Source organism: Oncorhynchus kisutch, linkage group LG26 (assembly GCF_002021735.2).
Source record: "Oncorhynchus kisutch isolate 150728-3 linkage group LG26, Okis_V2, whole genome shotgun sequence".
NCBI classification, from domain to species: Eukaryota; Metazoa; Chordata; class Actinopteri; order Salmoniformes; family Salmonidae; genus Oncorhynchus; species Oncorhynchus kisutch.
This window is the reverse complement of record NC_034199.2, coordinates 43,892,278-43,911,602: the sequence shown is the minus strand read 5'-3', so window position 1 is coordinate 43,911,602 and position 19,325 is coordinate 43,892,278. Positions and strand designations below refer to the sequence as shown.

The following is a 19,325-nucleotide window of genomic DNA, read 5'->3' as shown; positions in this document are numbered from 1 at the left end:
TGTGCATGTGTTTGTTTTGTATTGTTTATAAAATATCAAAGAAAAATACAATTAAAGAAATAAAAAATATTGTCCCCATGATGTAACTGAGCCAAAGTCTCCCTCAACTTGAAGAAGTATGATGCATAATTCAGTTCTTATGGTCATTTTAACAAGTCTATGGAATGTTTCAATGGAATGCCACAAATGTTGATTTCATTTACTATAAGCGCGTACAACATAAAAATATGCCCTGTCATGACCTTGGCCTGGGGGGTAGGTTTATGACAGTCATAAATACCTCTTACCCCCTTTTTCCTCTCTCTACCCTACTGAGGTTACATTTGCAGAACCCATGGTTAACATAAAGATTCTAGGAACACCAGAAGGTGGGGGGAAATGAACTATATTCTGGTAATCTGATCAATTGAGCATATGCAGTGTTACTTAATGAATATGATGTCAGTTCGGTTGTCATCTGAGACATTCTCATCAATGATAAGATGACATACTCTACAGTGGAAAGTCTATACATCAGAGTTATCGGATTCACATGGAATTGTTGTTCAATTTAAATGTTTGAATTTAAAATTATTCGTGAAGGGATGAAATATGATTTTAGCTTCTAAAAGGTGAGATTTGGGTTTTCATAAGATAGGGCTCTGCTCAATCAGTGGCCCGCCTATGTGAAGGAATATGGGCTATATAAAAATTCAAACACCCCCTCCTCTCCTTTCCTATATAAGCCCTTGACAATATAACCTCCTGTTCCGAGGACGTGAGGACGACGGTCCTATGTCAGAATGGTTCAGATAATAACTACAGAACGAAGCCAACATCAGCGTGAGCTTTGGTTGCGAATGGTATGAACTTTGAACTCTTAGTCACTACAGAAGTGATACCTCCTAGCCGTTGAGTTAGCAACAGCAGATGCAAACGAGGTTTATGAAAGAACAGACAGAGTATCCCATCTATCACCCAAAGACGTTACTACAACGTATCCAATTGACAACCAGAGACATTATTCAAAGGACTCGGTTGGGCAACACGGCCTCCCATCTACCACCAACCTACCGAAGTGCAACTCAGAGTAAATAGTTATTGTATTTTCCTTTTCCAAATGGGCAGTAATTTAGAATGCATAAAATACTGTATTTATAGCACAGCTTCTTCCCTTTGTCCCTCAGTCTTCCCGCTCTTTCACTCAAACCCAGCCAATTTTCTTTTGTATAACAAGCTGTCATATCTGTTCCGCCCGCAAGGGATGTTTTCCTTTATGTCATTTGTATTCAAGTTATGATTGAATTATGTGTATGTGTAATTCTGTGCGATTAGTTAGGTATTTAGTAAATAAATAATTAAACTCAATTTTGTATTGCTGGTTCAACTTGTTAGCCAGGGTTCGTGCAGATAACCAAAAATTAACAACTTTCAGATGAGACTGAATTAAGGTGACGATTAATGTTGACTGCTATAGATGTAAAATATTACTAGGTCTTTAAGAGTTTATTCGGAAGATAACAGCTCTATAAATATTATTTCATATTGCCCGACTCTCTAGTTAATTACATTTACATGATTTGCTCAATCAGTTGATATTAATTACAGATAAATTATTTTATGTCATATCACTTAATCAGGCATAGCCAAAGACACGACAGCCCTCATCAACTTCCCTACTGTCAGCTTTCCTACACACTGGCCAGGTGACATGTGACGTGCCTTCATGTCTCCTGAGGTTGTGGGTTATGGTCCAAACTAAGCCGTTGGGTGACCAAAACATCACACATAATATATTTTCCCAATAAAATTCATAGAATTTGAGAAAATGTCCCTTTCTCTCATATCTAACTATCAGGAAGGCTAAAGGACAGGCCACAGCAACATACAATTATGTCATAAATTACATCATTTTGTGCTCACTTGTGTATGTTTTCGTGCTTTTGTGTGCAGAGAGACTTCGGGGAGGGGAGTGGCTGTCAGTAACTCAGGGATAAATAGAGAGGCAGAGCTCAGAGTTTGACAGAAGGCAGACCTGACAGGATCAAGCACAGGACCAAGCAGGAGCAGGAGGACATCAGCATTTAGATTTTTTATTACAAATGGAGGAACACAAAGATGATCAATATTGTTTTCAAGACAGAAACTCTTCTTGCAGAAAGGCTTTGCTATCGACATCTATCTACATAACACTGTACATCTTTTTCTCGTTGATTTCAGCAGTTACAGTATTGTTGAACCTACTGGTGATCATCTCCATCTCTCACTTCAAGCAGCTCCACACTCAAACCAACCTGCTTATCCTCTCTCTGGCTGTGTCAGATTTCCTGGTGGGACTGATTGTGATACCAGTAATGACTGTAGCAATAATTGAACCATGCTGGAGTTTTGGGGAATATTTCTGTGTGTTTCTTCTCTACATTAATTGTTTGTGTACTTCTTTATCTCTGGGCAGTTTGGTCTTGATATCTATTGACCGCTATGTTGCTGTCTGTGATCCCTTATTGTACCACTCTAAAATAACAATAACAAGAGTGATGTGTTGTATATTCATTACCTGGTGTTGTTGTATCATATACGATGCTGCTATTATAAAAGACATTGTAAATGTACAGGTACCGAGTAGGTGCTTGAGTGAATGTTTTACTGGTGAAGGATATATGTGGGGCAATATAATTGACTTCGTAATTACAATGGTTGTCCCGTGCTCTATTATTATAACACTTTATATGAAAATCTTTGTGGTGGCCAGATCACAGGCCAGAAAGGTATTTTCAAAACAGGCTGCCAGAGTGTCTGGTGTTAAAACTGTACAGGCAAATAAGTCTGAGAGAAAAGCAGCAAAAACTCTGTCTATTGTTGTTTTCACCTATCTAAGTTGTTGGATTCCATTTCTATTTTCTTTTTTGTTTTTTTCTTTCTTAAGTGACAATTTATTATCATTCATCATCAGCTTTCTGCCACTTGCTAATTCCTTAATTAATCCAATAATTTATGCTTTATTTTATCCATGGTTCAAAGTGACAGCTAAACGTATTTTATCTCTGAAGTTAAGGTGTTCATAGTACCTATATTTTTATTTCCCAGTTTGAAAAACATAGTTATGTTACACAATTGTTCCCTGACAATACAGAGATGAATGTGGTGTTGATACAGAATGATTTGTCTAGATTGGACTGGAATGACTTGGAAAACGTATAAGAAACCATAAGCTTGTTTTATAAAATACATTGTAGTCATTGTGGGTTGTACATTCCAAAAACCAAAGTCTGTTGTTCCATGTTATTTAATAATAAATAATATGTAAGTATTCTAAAAGTACATTTTGAGAACGAGTCATTATGTATATTGTTTAACATCACCCTCTAGTGGCTCGATTGTTACACAACACCTTTAACAAGTGTACTGAATTTTAAATGTTCAATACTGCATGATATCAGACAACGTCCAAGTCTATCTCAATGGCGTATGTAAGTAGTTGAGGGTAAAATGCACAAATATGCAGTTGTGTACCACTACAATGTTCAGTAATAAACCATTTGAAAGGCATTTACAGTTTGCTCACCATTTATTATTACGCACACATTTGTTAAATGTTACTCACCTGGGTATTATGACACGTATTAATGACTACAAAATGCATTATTGAATCAACTCAACAGTGCAGGTTATGAACACTACCACTACTCTCACTACCACTACTCTCACTACAACACTGCTGCCAGGTCAGGGGTCACACCAGAGCAGCTCTCTCAGAAGCATAATAATAATGATTTATAAATAAAATATAATATAATAATAAATGTTAATCACCTGGGTATTATGACATGTATAAATGACTACAAAATGCATTATTGATTCAACTCAACAGTGCAGGTTATGAACACTACCACTACTCTCACTACCACTACTCTCACTACAACACTGCTGCCAGGTCAGGGGTCACACCAGAGCAGCTCTCTCAGAAGCTGTTTAGTGTGAATGAATATAGTGATTGGGTAACACACTAAATAATTCATAATGGATAAGTATAATGTTTATTCATAACTTATTTATCATTACTCCTGCATCTGTTTTAGCAAGCTAGTTCATCACACATTTATAAACAACTTTCATAGTATTTAATAATGATTTATAAGGTCATTCATCAGATGTTTAATACATGTTCTTATAAACCATTTAATAATCATTAGTAAAGTAGTTTTGCATCTAAAGTGAGAACTATTCAATCGGTCTTAATACTTTATAAATGTCATTTCTCACAAAAAGATGGACACATATTGGAATCATGGAGTTTTGGGGAATATTTCTGTGTTTTTCAATTCTACAATACTTGTTTGTGTACTTCTTTATCTCTGGGCAATTTGGTCTTGATACCTATTGAGCGCTATGTTGCATGTGTGTGATCCCTTGTTGTACCACTAAAATAACAATAACAAGAATGATGTGTTGTTTTTCCAATACCTGGTGTTGGTTTATTATATACGATGCTGCTATTATATTTAAAAAAACATTGTAAATGTACAGGTACCCAGTAGGTGTTTGAAATAATGTTTTATTGTTGAAGGAATAAGCTGGGGTAATATAATTGACCTTGTATTTACAATGGTTGTCCCGTGCTCTATTATTATAACACTTTATATGAAAATCTTTGTGGTGTCCAGATCACAGGCCAGAAATGTTTTGCCAGTGTGTCTGGTGTTAAAACTGTACAGGCAAATAAGTCTGAGAGAAAAGCAGCAAAAAACTCTAGCTATTGTTGTTTTTTTGCCACTTGTTAATTCCTTAATTAATCAAAAAATTTATGCATTCTTTTATCCATGGTTCAAAGTGACTGCTAAACGTATTTTAACTCTGAAGTTTAGGTGTTCATAGTTCCTATGTTTTTATTCCCTAGTTTGACAAACAAGTTAGATATCGTTTTGTTATACTGTTATGTTGTAATTGCCTCTTTCATGTAACACAACTCTTTCATTACTTATCTCTGTGTTGTCATCATAGATACATGTGATGTTGATATAGAATTATTTGGATGGATTGGATTGGAATGACTTGGAGAAGGCATTAGAAGGCATAAGCTTGTTTTATAAAAGACATTGTAGTCATTTTGAGTTGTATATTCCAAATACCAACATCTGTGGTTATTTCATCTTATTTAATGATAAAAAGTATGTACCTTTTCTAAAAGCACATTTTGAGGATGTCATAAGTCAATTTAACGCTGAGTGTACAAAACATTAAGAACACTTTCTAATATTTAATTGCACCCCCTTTTGCCCCTAGAACCGCTTGAATTCATCAGAGCATGGACTCTACAAGGTGTCCAAAGTGTTCCACAGGGATGCTTGCCCATATTGACTCTAATGCTTTCCACAGTAGTTTCAAATTGGCTGGATGTTCTGTGGTTGGTGGACCATTCTTGATACACGCCAGAAATTGTTGAGCGTAAAAAAACCTAACACTGTTGCCTTGACACCCTCAAAACCAATTCCCCTGGCACATAGTACCATACCCCTTTCAAGGGCATATAAATATTTTGTATTGCAAATTCACCCAGTGCTTCTACACCTGCATTGCTTGCTGTTTAGGGTTTTAGGCTGGGATTCTGTACGGCACTTTGTGACATCAGCTGATGTAAGAAGGGCTTTATAAATACATTTGATTGATTGAATGGCACACATGCACAATCCATGTCTCAATTGTCTTAAGGCTTGAAAATCATTCTTTAACCTGTCTCCTCACCTTCTTCTACAATGATTGAATTGGATTTAACAGGTGACATCAATAAAGGCTTAAACCTTTCAAACCTTTCAATTGTTCCGTAAACTCGGTGTATGTTGTTTAACATTGCCCTCTAGTGGCTCAATTGAGACACAACGGCTTCAACAAGTGTAGTAAAGTCGAAATGAACAACACTGCATGATATTAGATAACGTCCAAGTCTAACTCAATGATGTATTATGTAAGTAGTTGATGGTAAAATGTAAGAATATGGATATGCAATTATGGGTAACACTTTATAACTGTGTTCAGTAATAAATCATTTGTAAGGCATTTACAGTTTGCACACCATCTTTTAATCATTACTCCCATGTTAGTCAGCTAGGTATTCTCACTTTTATAAATAACTACTATATGCATTAGTGATAAACACAACAGTGCAGGAGACTGTAGCAGACACTTCAACCTCAACATACTGGGTATGAACTCTACCACTACTCTCACTACATCACTGCTGCCAGGTTAGGGGTCACACCAGAGCAACTCTCAGAAGCCGTTTTCTCTTAATTAAAATAGAGATTGGTAACACTTTATAATAACACCTTGTAAAATTTTTTTTATAACGGATGAGTAAATAGTTTATTAATAAATAATTTATCAATACTCCCAAATTAGTTTTAGGAAACTAGTTATTCACACATTTATAAACAACCTTTATAGTATGTAATAATGATTTAAAAATTCATGAAATGTTTAATAAATGTCATTATCAACCATTTACTAATCATTAGTAAAGTCCTTTTGCAGACCATAAACACATGACTTCCTTCAGCACAGACTGTTTCAGAATAAAAGGATTCCTTAAACATCCTCTGTGATGTTAAACATCCTCTGTGATGTTAAACATCCTCTGTGATGTTAAACATCTTCTGTGATGTAAACATCTTCTGTGATGTTAAACATCTTCTGTTTATACTTTAACCATTGATATGTTCTAGATCATTTTGAGAATTGTCAATTGAAAGAACTGTTGCGGCCACCATGGCATTTGTCTTTATACTTATTTTTATATATATTGTTTAATATATTTCACTGTGACCTGATGCTGCTGACTATCAGGCAGTGTGCAGGCTGTTACTGAGTGAGTGGTGGTGGGGAGGGGGAGGGCCGAGTGTGTTGAGAGCACGCTGCAGGTGAGTCATGGAGACAGAGCAGCATTCACACACGTGGTGCCAACTTTTTTCCAGTGGTAGGTAGGCTATTTAGATTGTCATTATGGAGACACCTATTTTCAGTCCTTTTTCCATAAAACATTTAACACCACTTAACAACTGATAAAACAGCAACAAAGCACCGGAAAATTACTCTAGGCGCTCTCGAGTCTTTAGAGTAATTCACTCAGAGATGGTTTAAAGTAAACTGTTTTCTAATGTCGACTTTTCTAATGGAAAAACCATATCAATCTAAGGGTCTTACACGTGCTCAGTTCTTGGGTCTCGAGCTTTTAAATTTTTCCTTTATTTTACTAGGCAAGTCAGTTAAGAACAAATTGGATGATACATTGGAGATAATATAAAACAAGTAATGGAAACAATAGAATACTATGAAATATCGGGGAACCAGGCATGATTTTCATAGCAGATTTTGAAAAGGCTTTTGATAAAGTACGACTGGATAAAGTACGACTGGAGCGCAGACCGGCTGGCTGGTGTGTTTACGGATATATTCAATCAATCCTTATCCCAATCTGCTGGTCCCACATACTTCAAGAGGGCCACCATTGTCCCTGTTAAGCTCAGCTAAGGTAACTGAGCTTCCGTCATCATGAAGTGCTTTGAGAGACTAGTCAAGGACCATATCACCTCCACCCTAGACCCACTCCACCCTACCTGACACCCTAGACCCACTCCAATTTGCTTACCGCCCAAATAGGTCCACAGACAATGCAATCTCAACCACACTGCACACTGCCCTAACCCATCTGGACAAGAGGAATACCTATGTGAGAATGCTGTTCATCGACTACAGCTCAGCATTTAACACCATAGTACCCTCCAAACTCGTCATTAAGCTCGAGACCCTGGGTCTCGACCCTGCCCTGTGCAACTGGTTCCTGGACTTCCTGACGGCCGCCCCCAGGTGGTGAGGGTAGGTAACAACATCCCCATCCCGCTGATCCTCAACACTGGGGCCCCACAAGGGTGCGTTCTGAGCCCTCTCCTGTACTCCCTGTTCACCCATGACTGCGTGGCCATGCACACCTCCAACTCAATCATCAAGTTTGCGGACGACACTACAGTGGTAGGCTTGATTACCAACAACGACGAGACGGCCTACAGGGAGGAGGTGAGGGCCCTCGGAGTGTGGTGTCAGGAAAATAACCTCACACTCAATGTCAACAAAACTAAGGAGATGATTGTGGACTTCAGGAAACAGCAGAGGGAGCACCCCCCTATCCACATCGATGGGACAGTAGTGGAGAGGGTAGTAAGTTCCTCAGCATACACATCACGGATAAACTGAATTGGTCCACCCACACAGACAGCGTCGTGAAGAAGGCTGAGGAAATTCGGCTTGTCACCAAAAGCACTCACAAACTTCTACAGATGCACAATCGAGAGCATCCTGTCGGGCTGTATCGCCGCCTGGTACGGCTCCGCCCACAGCTGTAAGGCTCTCCAGAGGGTAGTGAGGTCTGCACAACGCATCACCAGGGGCAAACTACCTGCCCTCCAGGACACCTACACCACCCGATGTCACAGGAAGGCCATAAAGATCATCAAGGACAACAACCACCCGAGCCACTGCCTGTTCACCCCGCTATCATCCAGAAGGCGAGGTCAGTACAGGTTCATCAAAGCAGGGACCGAAAGACTGAAAAACAGCTTCTATCTCAAGGCCATCAGACTGTTAAACAGCCACCACTAACATTGAGTGGCTGCTGCCAACACACTGACTCAACTCCAGCCACTTTAATAATGGGAATTGATGGAAATGGATGTAAAATATATCATTAGCCACTTTAAACAATGCTACTTAATATGTTTACATACCCTACATTACTCATCTCATATGTATATGTATATACTGTACCCTACATCATCTACTGCATCTTTATGTAATCCATGTATCACTAGCCACTTTAAACTATGCCACTTTGTTTACATACCCTACATTACTCATCTCATATATACATATATATACACTGTACTCGATACCATCTACTGCATCTTGCCTATGCTGTTTTGTACCATCACTCACTTATATATCTTTATGTACATATTCTTTTTCCTTTACACTTGTGTGTATAAGGTAGTAGTTTTGGAATTGTTAGGTTAGATTACTCGTTGGTTATTACTGCATTGTCGGAACTAGAAGCACAAGCATTTCGCTACACTCGCATTAACATCTGCTAACCATGTGTATGTGACAAATACATTTGATTTGATTTGATAAATGCCTAGAATATGGGTTAAAGTTATGCATAGTAACCCTATGTGTAAAATAGTAAATAATGGCTAGATCTCAGAAAGTTGTACCACAAAAATGGAAGAGGCAAGTAGAAGGGGAAAAAAGTAAGGAACTTGTTTGTCGAACTTGTGTGTTGGCCATGCATTAACCTTTTTGGGATAGGGGGCAGCATTTTCACTTTTTTGATGAATAGCTAGCCCATAGTGAACTGCCTCCTACTCTGTCCCAGATGCTAATATATGCATATTATTATTACTATTTGATAGAAAACACTCTGAAGTTTCTAAAACTGTTTGAATTATGTCTGTGAGTACAACAGAACTCATAGGGCAGGCAAACTTCCAAACAGGAAGTGGAAATTCTGGGGCTGGTTGATTTTCAACTCATAGCCTATTCACATCCAAATAAGATAAGGATCTGTTCGCACTTCCTACGCCTTCCACTAGATGTCAACTGTCAGTAGAACGTGGAATGAAGCCTCTAGTGTGATGTGGGACCGGAAGGCAGCTATTTGAGTCACTGGTCTGGCAGAATGCCAGTTCCTGGTTACTCGCAGTACTCATGATATCTCTTGCGTTCCATTACTCTGTAGACAAAAATGAATGCTCCGGTTGGAACGTTATTGGATATATATGATAATAACATCCTGAAAATTGATTCTCTACTTAGGTTGACCAGTTTATTCTACCTGGAATATAACTTTTTGAAGTTTTCGTCCGAGTTCGCCTGGACCAGCGCCAGATTTTGGACATGTATACTAAACGTGCTAGCAAAAGTAGCTAATTGGACACTAGTAATGGACATTATCAAAACAACGATTTATTGCGGAACTAGGATTCCTTGCACTGCATTCTGATGAAAGATCATCACAAGTAAGGGAATATTTACGATGTAATTTCGTATTTCTGTTGACTCCAACATGGCGGAGAAGTATATTTACTTCTGAGCGCCGTCTCAGATTATTGCATTGTATGCTTTTTTCGTAACGTTTAAAAGAAATCTGACACAGCGGTTGCATTAAGAACCAGTGTATCTTTAATTATATGTAAAACATGTATCTTTCGTCAAAGTTTATGATGAGTATTTCTGTTATATGACGTGGCTCTCTGTAATTACTCCAGATATTTTGGAGGCATTTCTGAACATGGCGCCAATGTTATCGAACAAAACATTAACGTATTGTGTAAGATGATGTCATATGAGTGTCATCTGATGAGGCTTATCAAAGGGTAGTGATTAATTTTATCTCTAATTCTGCTTTTGTGGCTCTAACTTTGGCTGGGAAAAATGGCTGTGTGTTTTTTTGGATTTGGTGGTGATCTAACATAAAGTTGTCTTTTCGCTGTAAAACATTTTTTTTTTAAATCGGACACAATGGGTAGATTTACAAGATGTTTAATTACATTTTAGGGTACCTGAGGATTAAATTGAAAAATAGTTTGACTTGTTTTAACACCCCAGCCATCCTACAATCTAAACTTGATGCCCTCAATCTCACACAAATTATCAATGAACCTACCAGGTACCACCCCAAAGCCGTAAACACGGGCACCCTCATAGATATCATCCTTACCAATTTGCCCTCTAAATACACCTCTGCTCTTTTCAACCAAGATCTCAGCAATCACTGCCTCATTGCCTGCATCCGTAATGGGTCAGAGGTCAAACGACCTCCACTCATCACTGTCAAACGCTCCCTGAAACACTTCAGCGAGCAGGCCTTTCTAATCGACCTGGCTGGGGTATCCTGGAAGGACATTGACCTCATCCCGTCAGTAGAGGATGCCTGGTTATTCTTTTAAATGCATTTCTCACCATCTTAAATAAGCATGCCCCATTCACGAAATTTAGAACCAGGAACAGATATAGCCCCTTGTTCTCTCCAGACCTGACTGCCCTTAACCAACACAAAAACATCCTATGGCATTCTACATTAGCACCGAACAGCCCCCGTGACATGCAACTTTTCAGGGAAGCTAGAAACCAATGCACACAGGCAGTTAGAAAAGCCAAGGCTAGCTTTTTCAAGCAGAAATTTGCTTCCTGCAACACAAACTCCAAAAAGTTCTGGGACACTGTAAAGTCCATGGAGAATAAGAACACCTCCTCCCAGCTGCCCACTGCACTGAGGATAGGAAACACTGTCACCACCGATAAATCCACTATAATTGAGAATTTCAATAAGCATTTTCTACGGCTGGCCATGCTTTCCACCTGGCTAGCCCTACCCCGGTCAACAGCACTGCACCCCCCACAGCAACTCACCCAAGCCTTCCCCATTTCTCCTTCTCCCAAATCCAGTCAGCTGATGTTCTGAAAGAGCTGCAAAATCTGGACCCCTACAAATCAGCCGGGCTAGACAATCTGGACCCTTTCTTTCTAAAATTATCTGCCGAAATTGTTGCAACCCCGATTACTAGTCTGTTCAACCTCTCGTTTCGTCCGAGATTCCAAAAGATTGGAAAGCAGCTGCGGTCATCCCCCTCTTCAAAGGGGGGCACATTCTTGACCCAAACTGCTACAGACCTATATCTATCCTACCCTGCCTTTCTAAGGTCATCGAAAGCCAAGTCAACAAACAGATTACCGACCATTTAGAATCCCACCATACCTTCCTCGCTTTGCAGTCTGGTTCCAGAGCTGCTCATGGGTGCACCTCAGCCACGCTCAAGGTCCTAAACAATATCTTAACCGCCGGAAACACTGTAAAGTTTCCAAAACTGTAAAAATATTGTCTGTGTGTATAACAGAACTGATATTGCAGAAGAAAGCCTGAGAAAAATCCAATCAGGAAGTGACTCTTATTTTGAAACCCCTGTGTTCCTATGCATCCCTATTGCCCATTTAAAGGGATATCAACCCATTTTTACTTTGGCCGCCTCTCCTTCCAGCTCTCTGCTGCCAATGATTGGAACGAACTGCAAAAATCTCTGAAACTGGAAACACTTATCCCCCTCACTAGCTTTAAGCACCAGCTGTCGGAGCAGCTCACAGATTACTGCACCTGTACATAGCCCATCTATAATTTAGCCCAAACAACTACTGTATTTATTTAATTATTTTGCTCCTTTGCACCCCCATTATTTCTATCTCTACTTTGCACATTCTTCCACTGCAAATGTACCATTCCAGTGTTTATTTAAAAAACATTTTTTTTACATGCTATATTGTATTTACTTTGCCACCATGGCCTTTTTTGCTTTTACCTCCTATATCTCACCTCATTTGCTCACATTGTATATACCGGTAAGCTTATTTTTCTACTGTATTATTGACTATGTTTGATTTACTCCATGTGTAACTCTGTGTTGTTGTCTGTGTCGAACTGCTTTGCTTTATCTTGGCCAGGTCGCAGTTGTAAATGAGAACTTGTTCTCAACTTGCCTACCTGGTTAAATAAAGGTGAAATAAATAAATTAAATAAAACACAGGGGTGGGTGCTCAGTCCCCTCTTGTACTTCCTGTTCACTCATGACTGCATGGCCAGGCACGACTCCAACACCATCATTACATTTGCCTGACGACACAACAGTGGTAGGCCTGATAACCGACAACGATGAGACCTGGCCGTGTGTTGCCTGGATAATAACCTCTCCGTCAACATGATCAAGACAAAGGAGATTATTGTGGACTACAGGAATAGAAGGACTGAGCACGCCCCCATTCTTATTGATGAGGCTGTAGTGGAGCAGGGTAAGAGCTTGATGTTCCTTAGTGTCCACGTCACCAACAAACTATAAAGATCCAAACACTCCAAGACAATCATGAAGAGGGCACCACAAAGCTTATTCCCCCTCAGGAGACTGAATTTTTTTTTGCATAGGTCCACAAAAAAGGTTCTACAGCTGCACCATCGAGAGCACCATTGCCCGGTATGGCAACTGCTCTGCGTCTGACTGAAGACACTACAGAGGGTAGTGCATACGGCCCAGTACATCACTGGGGCCAATCTTCCTACCATCCAAGACTTCTATATTAGGAAGGTGTCAGAGAAAGGCCCTAAACTTGTCAAAGACTCCAGCCACCCTAGTCATAGACTGTTCTCTTTGCAAGCGCACGGCAAGCGGTACCGGATCGCCAAGTCTAGGTCCAAAAGGCTTCTCAACAGCTTCTACCCCCAAGCCATAAGACTCTTGAATAGCTATTCAAATGGATACCCAGACTATATGCATTGTCCCCTCACCTCTTTTACGCTGCTGCTATTCTCTGTTTATTATCTATGCATAGTTGCTCTTGAGGAGATCTGCATGGAGGAATGGGCCAAAATACCAGTAAAAGTGTGTGAAAACCTTGTGAAGACTTACAGAAAATGTTTGACCTCTGTCATTGCCAACAAATGGTATGTAACAAAGTATTGAGATAAACTTTTGTTATTGACCAAACACTTATTTTCCACCATAATTTGCAAATTAATAAAAAATCCTACAATGTGATTTTCTCATTTTGTCTGTCACAATTGGTGGCTGACTAAATACTTTTTTGCCCGACTGTACATATTACCTCAATTACCTCAACAAACCTGTGCCCCTGCACATTGAATTTGTACCGGAACCCCCTGTATATAGCCTCGCTATTGTTATTTTACTGCCTCGCTATTGTTATTTCTATTTTTTACTTAACAATAATTTTTCTTAAAACTGCCTTGTTGGTTATGGGCTTGTAAGAAAGCATTTCACTGTAAGGTCTACTACACCTGTTTTTTTCGGTGCACACGACAAATAACATTTTATTGATTGATTGATTGAAAATATTGGAGTTTTTCTCCTATGTTTCGCAATAGAGATTGGCTTAAGATAAGACATGTTCTGTATCAGGTGGAACATCCCAGCCTGGGTAAGTATTTGCAAAGGATGTCTGCGGGTGAGATGATTTGAAAGCCTTTTGAATCTCTGCAGTAACATACAGTCCAGACTGCAATGTGATAATTTTCGGTTGTTCTAAATTCAATAGCGCAAATGCCACTATATCTGTTATTTCGTATGTATTTTCAAACACTTGCACAGAGGTCAACTATTTTGTGCCTGTCTTTAGCTTCATGATTTAACAAGTCCAACAGATTTTCCACAATCATGAACATTTACTAAGATGGTCACTTCTGTCCGAAAGACTAATCTTGAGCTTAATGGCAAGAAGGTAGATCTATCATCAAAAAGAGAGAATACGAAACCTGGAAGGCCATGGAGAGCCAGCGTGGAAGAGGCAACGTCTGAGGCCCTCACAGCTTGAAGAAGGGGATTTGGTGGTGTCGGGTTACAATAGGCCACTGAAAATGAGGACAATGACGACAAATTATTATACATATAACATATATTGTGTAGTAGTGTGTAGTATTGTATAATAATAATGTGTATGATTTATATAAAGGTTTAGTAAAAAAAGACATAAGTGTTATAGTTTAAAATTGTAGTTAACTTTTTAATGATTGTAATATGTATGCATTTCTGTACTAACTTTTTAATGATTGTAATATGTATGCATTTCTGTACTAATTTCTGTACTTTTTTGTCATTCATACAAAAAATACTTATACATATAAGCATTTATTGGGTTTTAAAGTGTAGAATTTATTTAATAACAATATGTATAACTTATATATAAGAAAAGAAAACATGTTTTTTTAATATTGCATAGTAAACCTTTAATAATTGTAATATGGATGCATTTCTGTACCAAAGATTTAGAAGAAAATAAAAGGTTTGAAAGAAAATTGTATTTACCTTCATTGAATGATCTCTCTCTCTCTCCCTCCTCAAGAGGAATTAATTGTTTGGGGTGTGTGTGTTCGTGTGTGTCTGAGGCCAGTCTGCATGGTTGGAGTCAGGTTACAAGCTATGGGTGTTACAAGCAGAGAGAGAGAACTGTGATCAAGGGGCAAAATAAAAGAATAATAAACAGCCTTTCCTACAAATTTGTTTTAACATTTAAATATTTATTGGGAATTAAAATGTAGTATTGTTTAATGGTAAATTAAACATTTGTGGTATAGTTTAGTATAGCACAGTAAATGTTAATAATAGTAATATGTATGCATTTCTGTACTAAAAATGTAAAAGAAAAAGGAACGATTTGAAAAGAAAATGTAATTTACCTTTAATGAAATCTCTGTCTCTGTCTGCCGATCTGTTTATGTCCCTCTCTATCTCTCTACACAAGAGAAATTGGTTTGTTGGTGTGTGTGAGAGTGTGTGTGTTTCTTTGAAACTGTTTATTTAAAACCTGTTTTATGAATGATCAATTATCAATTATAAATATTTTAATGATTAAATGGTTAGGGGTGATGGTCGGATTTGCGCTTATCGTCAAAGAAATGAGCTTTACACCGAAGCCTGTACTCTGGAGCAGGAACGATATGGAGGTGGAGGGCCCGTCATGGTCTGGGGCGGTGTGTCACAGCTTTATCGGACTGAGCTTGTTGTCATTGAAGGCAATCTCAATGCTGTGTATTACAGGGAAGACATCCTCCTCCCTCATGCGGTACCCTTCCTGCAGGCTCATCCTGACATGACCCTCCAGCATGACAATGCCATCAGCCATACTGCTCGTTCTTTGCGTGATTTCCTGCAAGACAGGAATGTCAGTGTTCTGCCATGGCCAGCAAAGAGCCCGATCTCTATCCCATTGAGCACGTCTGGGACCTGTTGGATCGGAGGGTGAGGGCTTGGGCCATTTCCCCCCAGAAATGTCCGCGAACTTGCAGGTGCCTTGGTGGAAGAGTGGGGTAACATCTCACAGCAAGAACTGGCAAATCTGGTGGAGTCCATGAGGAGGAGAAGCACTACAGTACTGGCCACACCAGATACTGACTGTTACTTGATTTGCCTCGTTAAATAAAGGTTAAATTAAAAATATTGAAAAGAAAAACAAATCTCCAATGCCTCATCAAAACATGGAAACGCATCACAACACAGAAGTCACTCAGGGCAATGCACCACATGTTCTTCCAGGCTCAAGATGGAGGATGAAAAGGCAACATTACTGCTCAAAGTTGAGACTTTGAAAAGATGACAAGCATTGACAAGCTGAGGAATTGGTGCTTGAAACTGAAATGTTGGCTAACAGTACTAAGTTGAATGTATTCAATAAGTATAAAGCCACAAATAATATTAAGTGATAGAATGACGATTACCTGAATGCAATGGGAAGGCCTGAGGATACCGTGTGGAAGATTAAACAAAGCAAAAATTTCCCAACCACCACTCAGACTGTCCAAGGAATCCATAGCACACAACCACACACCATGGCTGAACAGGGATCTCCATTGTTCATGATATCTGCTCGTACTGCACAGGGACAGGGTCAAAGGAGTATATTACAACAAAGTGCTGCCACAACATACCACTCTGTTCATCTTAGGTCAACTAACACATGGGCAGAGCCTGTTTTAAGACCGAAATATAGTCCTCTGCAACTTCCAACTGGGGGAGAAAGGCCTATCAACCCAGACATACATGGTGGAACTGAAAACATGGACAGTATTGTCAACATTATGCTTCTCCAAAATGAATTGCTAAAATGTTGGTAATGCAAAAAAAGTTGTCCTCATTACCACCTCATAGGGTGACCAACTACACTACAGGTTATTTGTAATTGCCTTTAAACATGCTATTGAAGGCAGGAGTGAGAACAGCAAAGACAGGCTGTACTTTTTAGAGCAATTCACTGTTGTACAACCAAGAGATCTAGTCCGCAGTTGTCAACATATGGAGGCTGACAGACAATAGGCAGAAGACAAAAGGCTTCTGAAAAAACACTTTGGAGACTAGTATAAAATTGCCACAGCTTAAATTGAGAAAGCTCTCAGCAGCTCCAATCCATCAAGGTTGAAGATTCAAAACTTTACAAATCATTGCAGTTTTCTTCACTGGATGTTACAACTCTATGGATTATGTTCACTATATGGAGGAAATGGACAGGCCATCAAATGTGAGAGCCATGGTCAAAAAGCTGATGTTTAAAGGAAAATGAATAGTGTTGGTTTATGACCTACCGGAATGAAATGGCAGGAGAGAAAAGTATTCTGATCTGGTTAACTCTGTTGATCGCCCGAGCCAGGATAAACCCCCACAGTAGCAGTGAGGGGAGGTTCAGGGCCTGTGAGTAGGCCAAGTGTTCTGAACACTTAATGTGTTAGGAAAGTAAAGTTATTTAGTAAAGTTATTTTTTTTTAGTAAAGGAGTAATGTAATGTTATTTTTTTTTACTTTTAATAATAATATAGTTACCTTTTCAAGTAAAACGTGCCCTACGTTTCTGAAAATATTTCCCCAGTGTTTCCATGAGCTGATCTCGTTTCTGCATTTAGTTCTCAAGGCCAGTCGATGAGAATGGGGGCGTGCTCGGTCCTCCTTTTCCTGTAGTCAACAATAATCTCCTTTGTCTTGATCACATTGAGGGAGAGGTTGTTATGGTACTGGTACTAGTCTTCTGGTGCCAAATGTATTTTCTAGCTAGCCTAAAACAATGAGATGGGGGAGTGGATTTCCTCAGTATTTGCAATGTACTCAAAGTGGAGTCTATCATACCAAGAAGGAGAAAGCAACAGAAAGCATGAAACTTGCAGAAGCCCAAGTTAATGTCCAGTCTTGAACCTAGAGTCAATATTTCTGAAATCTCCCACATAGTTGTTCCTTTTGTAGAGTTGGGAAAGTGCAGTGTGGAGTGCAATAGAGATTGCGTCATCTTTGAATCTGTTGGGCCGGTATGCAAATTGGAGAGGGTCTAGAGTTTCTGGAATAATGGTGTTGATGTGAGCCTTGACTAGCCTTTAAAATCACTTCATGGCTACAGACGTGAGTGCCAAGGGTCAGTAGTCATTTAGGCAGGTTACCTTAGTGTTCTTGGGCACAGGGACTATGGTGGTCTGTTTGAAACATGTTGGTATTATAGACTCAGCTACGGAGAGCGTGATCACACAGTCGTCTGTAACAGCTGATGCTGTCATGCATACTTCAGTGTTGCTTGCCTCAAAGCGAGCATTGAAGTAATTTAGCACGTCTGGTAGGCACGTGCAACTGGGCAGATCGAGGCTGTGCTTCCCTTAGTGCTTCCCTTAGTAGTCTGTAATACTTTGCAAGCCCTGCCACATCCGACGAGCCGGTGTATCACAACGTACCTTAGTAACCTTAGTACTGTATTGACGCTTTCCTTGTTTGATAGTTCGTCAGAGGGCATAGCAGGATATCTTAAAAGCTTCCAGGTTAGAGTCCCTGTCACGTTCTGACCTTTATTTCCTTTGTTTTGTATTTATTTAGTATGGTCAGGGCGTGAGTTGGGTGGGCAGTCTATGTTTGATTTTCTATGATTTGGGATTTCTATGTTTCGGCCTAGTATGGTTCTCAATCAGAGGCAGGTGTCATTAGTTGTCTCTGATTGAGAATCATACTTAGGTAGCCTGGGTTGCACTGTTTGTCTGTGGGTTATTGTCTATGTTAGTGGCTTGTGTCAGCACAGGTCTCATTTGTAGCTTCACGGTCGTATTTGGTTTATTGTTTTTTGTTACTCTTTTGTATAGTGTTCAGTGTTCTCTTTATTAAAATTCACTATGAACACAAACCACGCCGCATATTGGTCCTCAGATCCTTCTCGCCTCTCCTCTTCAGATGAAGAGGAGGAAGACCGTGACAGTCCCGCTACTTGAAAGAGGCAGTTCTACCCTTTAGCTTTGCCCTTTAGCTCAGTTCAGAATTAGCCTGTAACCCATGGCTTCTACTTGTGGTATATATGTACAGTCACTGTTGGGACGACGTCCTCGATGCATTTATTGATTAAGCCAGTGACTGATGTGGTGTACTCCTCAATGCCATCGGAAGAGTCACAAACATATTCCAGTCTGTGCTAGCAAAACATTCCTGTAGCTTAGCATCTGCTTAGCATCTGTTTCATGTGACCACTTCTTCATTGACCGAGTCACTGGTGCATCCTGTTTTAGTTTTTGCTTGTAATGAGAAGTCAGGAGTGTAGAGTTATGGTCAGATTTGCCAAATAGATGGTAAGGGAGAGCTTTGAATGTGTGTCTGTGTGTGAAGTAAAGGTGGTCTAGAGTTTTGTTTTCCATCTGGTTGCACATTTAAATTGCTGGTAGAAGTTAGGTAAAACAGATTTACGTTTCCCTGCATTTAAGTCACCGGACACTAAAAGCGCCGCCTCGGGATGAGC

General features: G+C 39.5%; 1 protein-coding gene and 2 long non-coding RNA genes across 3 annotated transcripts; 1 reads left to right on the top strand and 2 right to left on the bottom strand.

The window, feature by feature from the left end:
* Positions 1-1,544: 1,544 nt before the first annotated feature.
* On the top strand, positions 1,545-4,585 carry LOC116357705 (trace amine-associated receptor 13c-like). Its single transcript, XM_031805660.1, has one exon. It carries the CDS (start codon positions 2,082-2,084, stop codon positions 3,042-3,044), a length of 963 nt encoding a protein of 320 aa, XP_031661520.1. The 5' UTR covers positions 1,545-2,081; the 3' UTR covers positions 3,045-4,585.
* A 9,304-nt stretch (positions 4,586-13,889) lies between these two features.
* LOC116357709 (uncharacterized) lies at positions 13,890-15,614 on the bottom strand. Its single transcript, XR_004205626.1, has 3 exons — positions 15,260-15,614; positions 14,889-15,000; positions 13,890-14,434 (listed from the first exon to the last, which is right to left on the bottom strand). It is a non-coding gene; the product is annotated as an uncharacterized LOC116357709 (long non-coding RNA).
* A 389-nt stretch (positions 15,615-16,003) lies between these two features.
* On the bottom strand, positions 16,004-17,464 carry LOC116357710 (uncharacterized). The gene is made up of 3 exons (XR_004205627.1): positions 17,393-17,464; positions 17,159-17,289; positions 16,004-17,063 (listed from the first exon to the last, which is right to left on the bottom strand). It is a non-coding gene; the product is annotated as an uncharacterized LOC116357710 (long non-coding RNA).
* Positions 17,465-19,325: the final 1,861 nt, after the last annotated feature.

Coding starts and splice junctions, on each gene's coding strand:
- LOC116357705 (XM_031805660.1), top strand. CDS start 2,082: ATGGAGGAACACAAAGATGATCAATATTGTTTTCAAGACAGAAACTCT.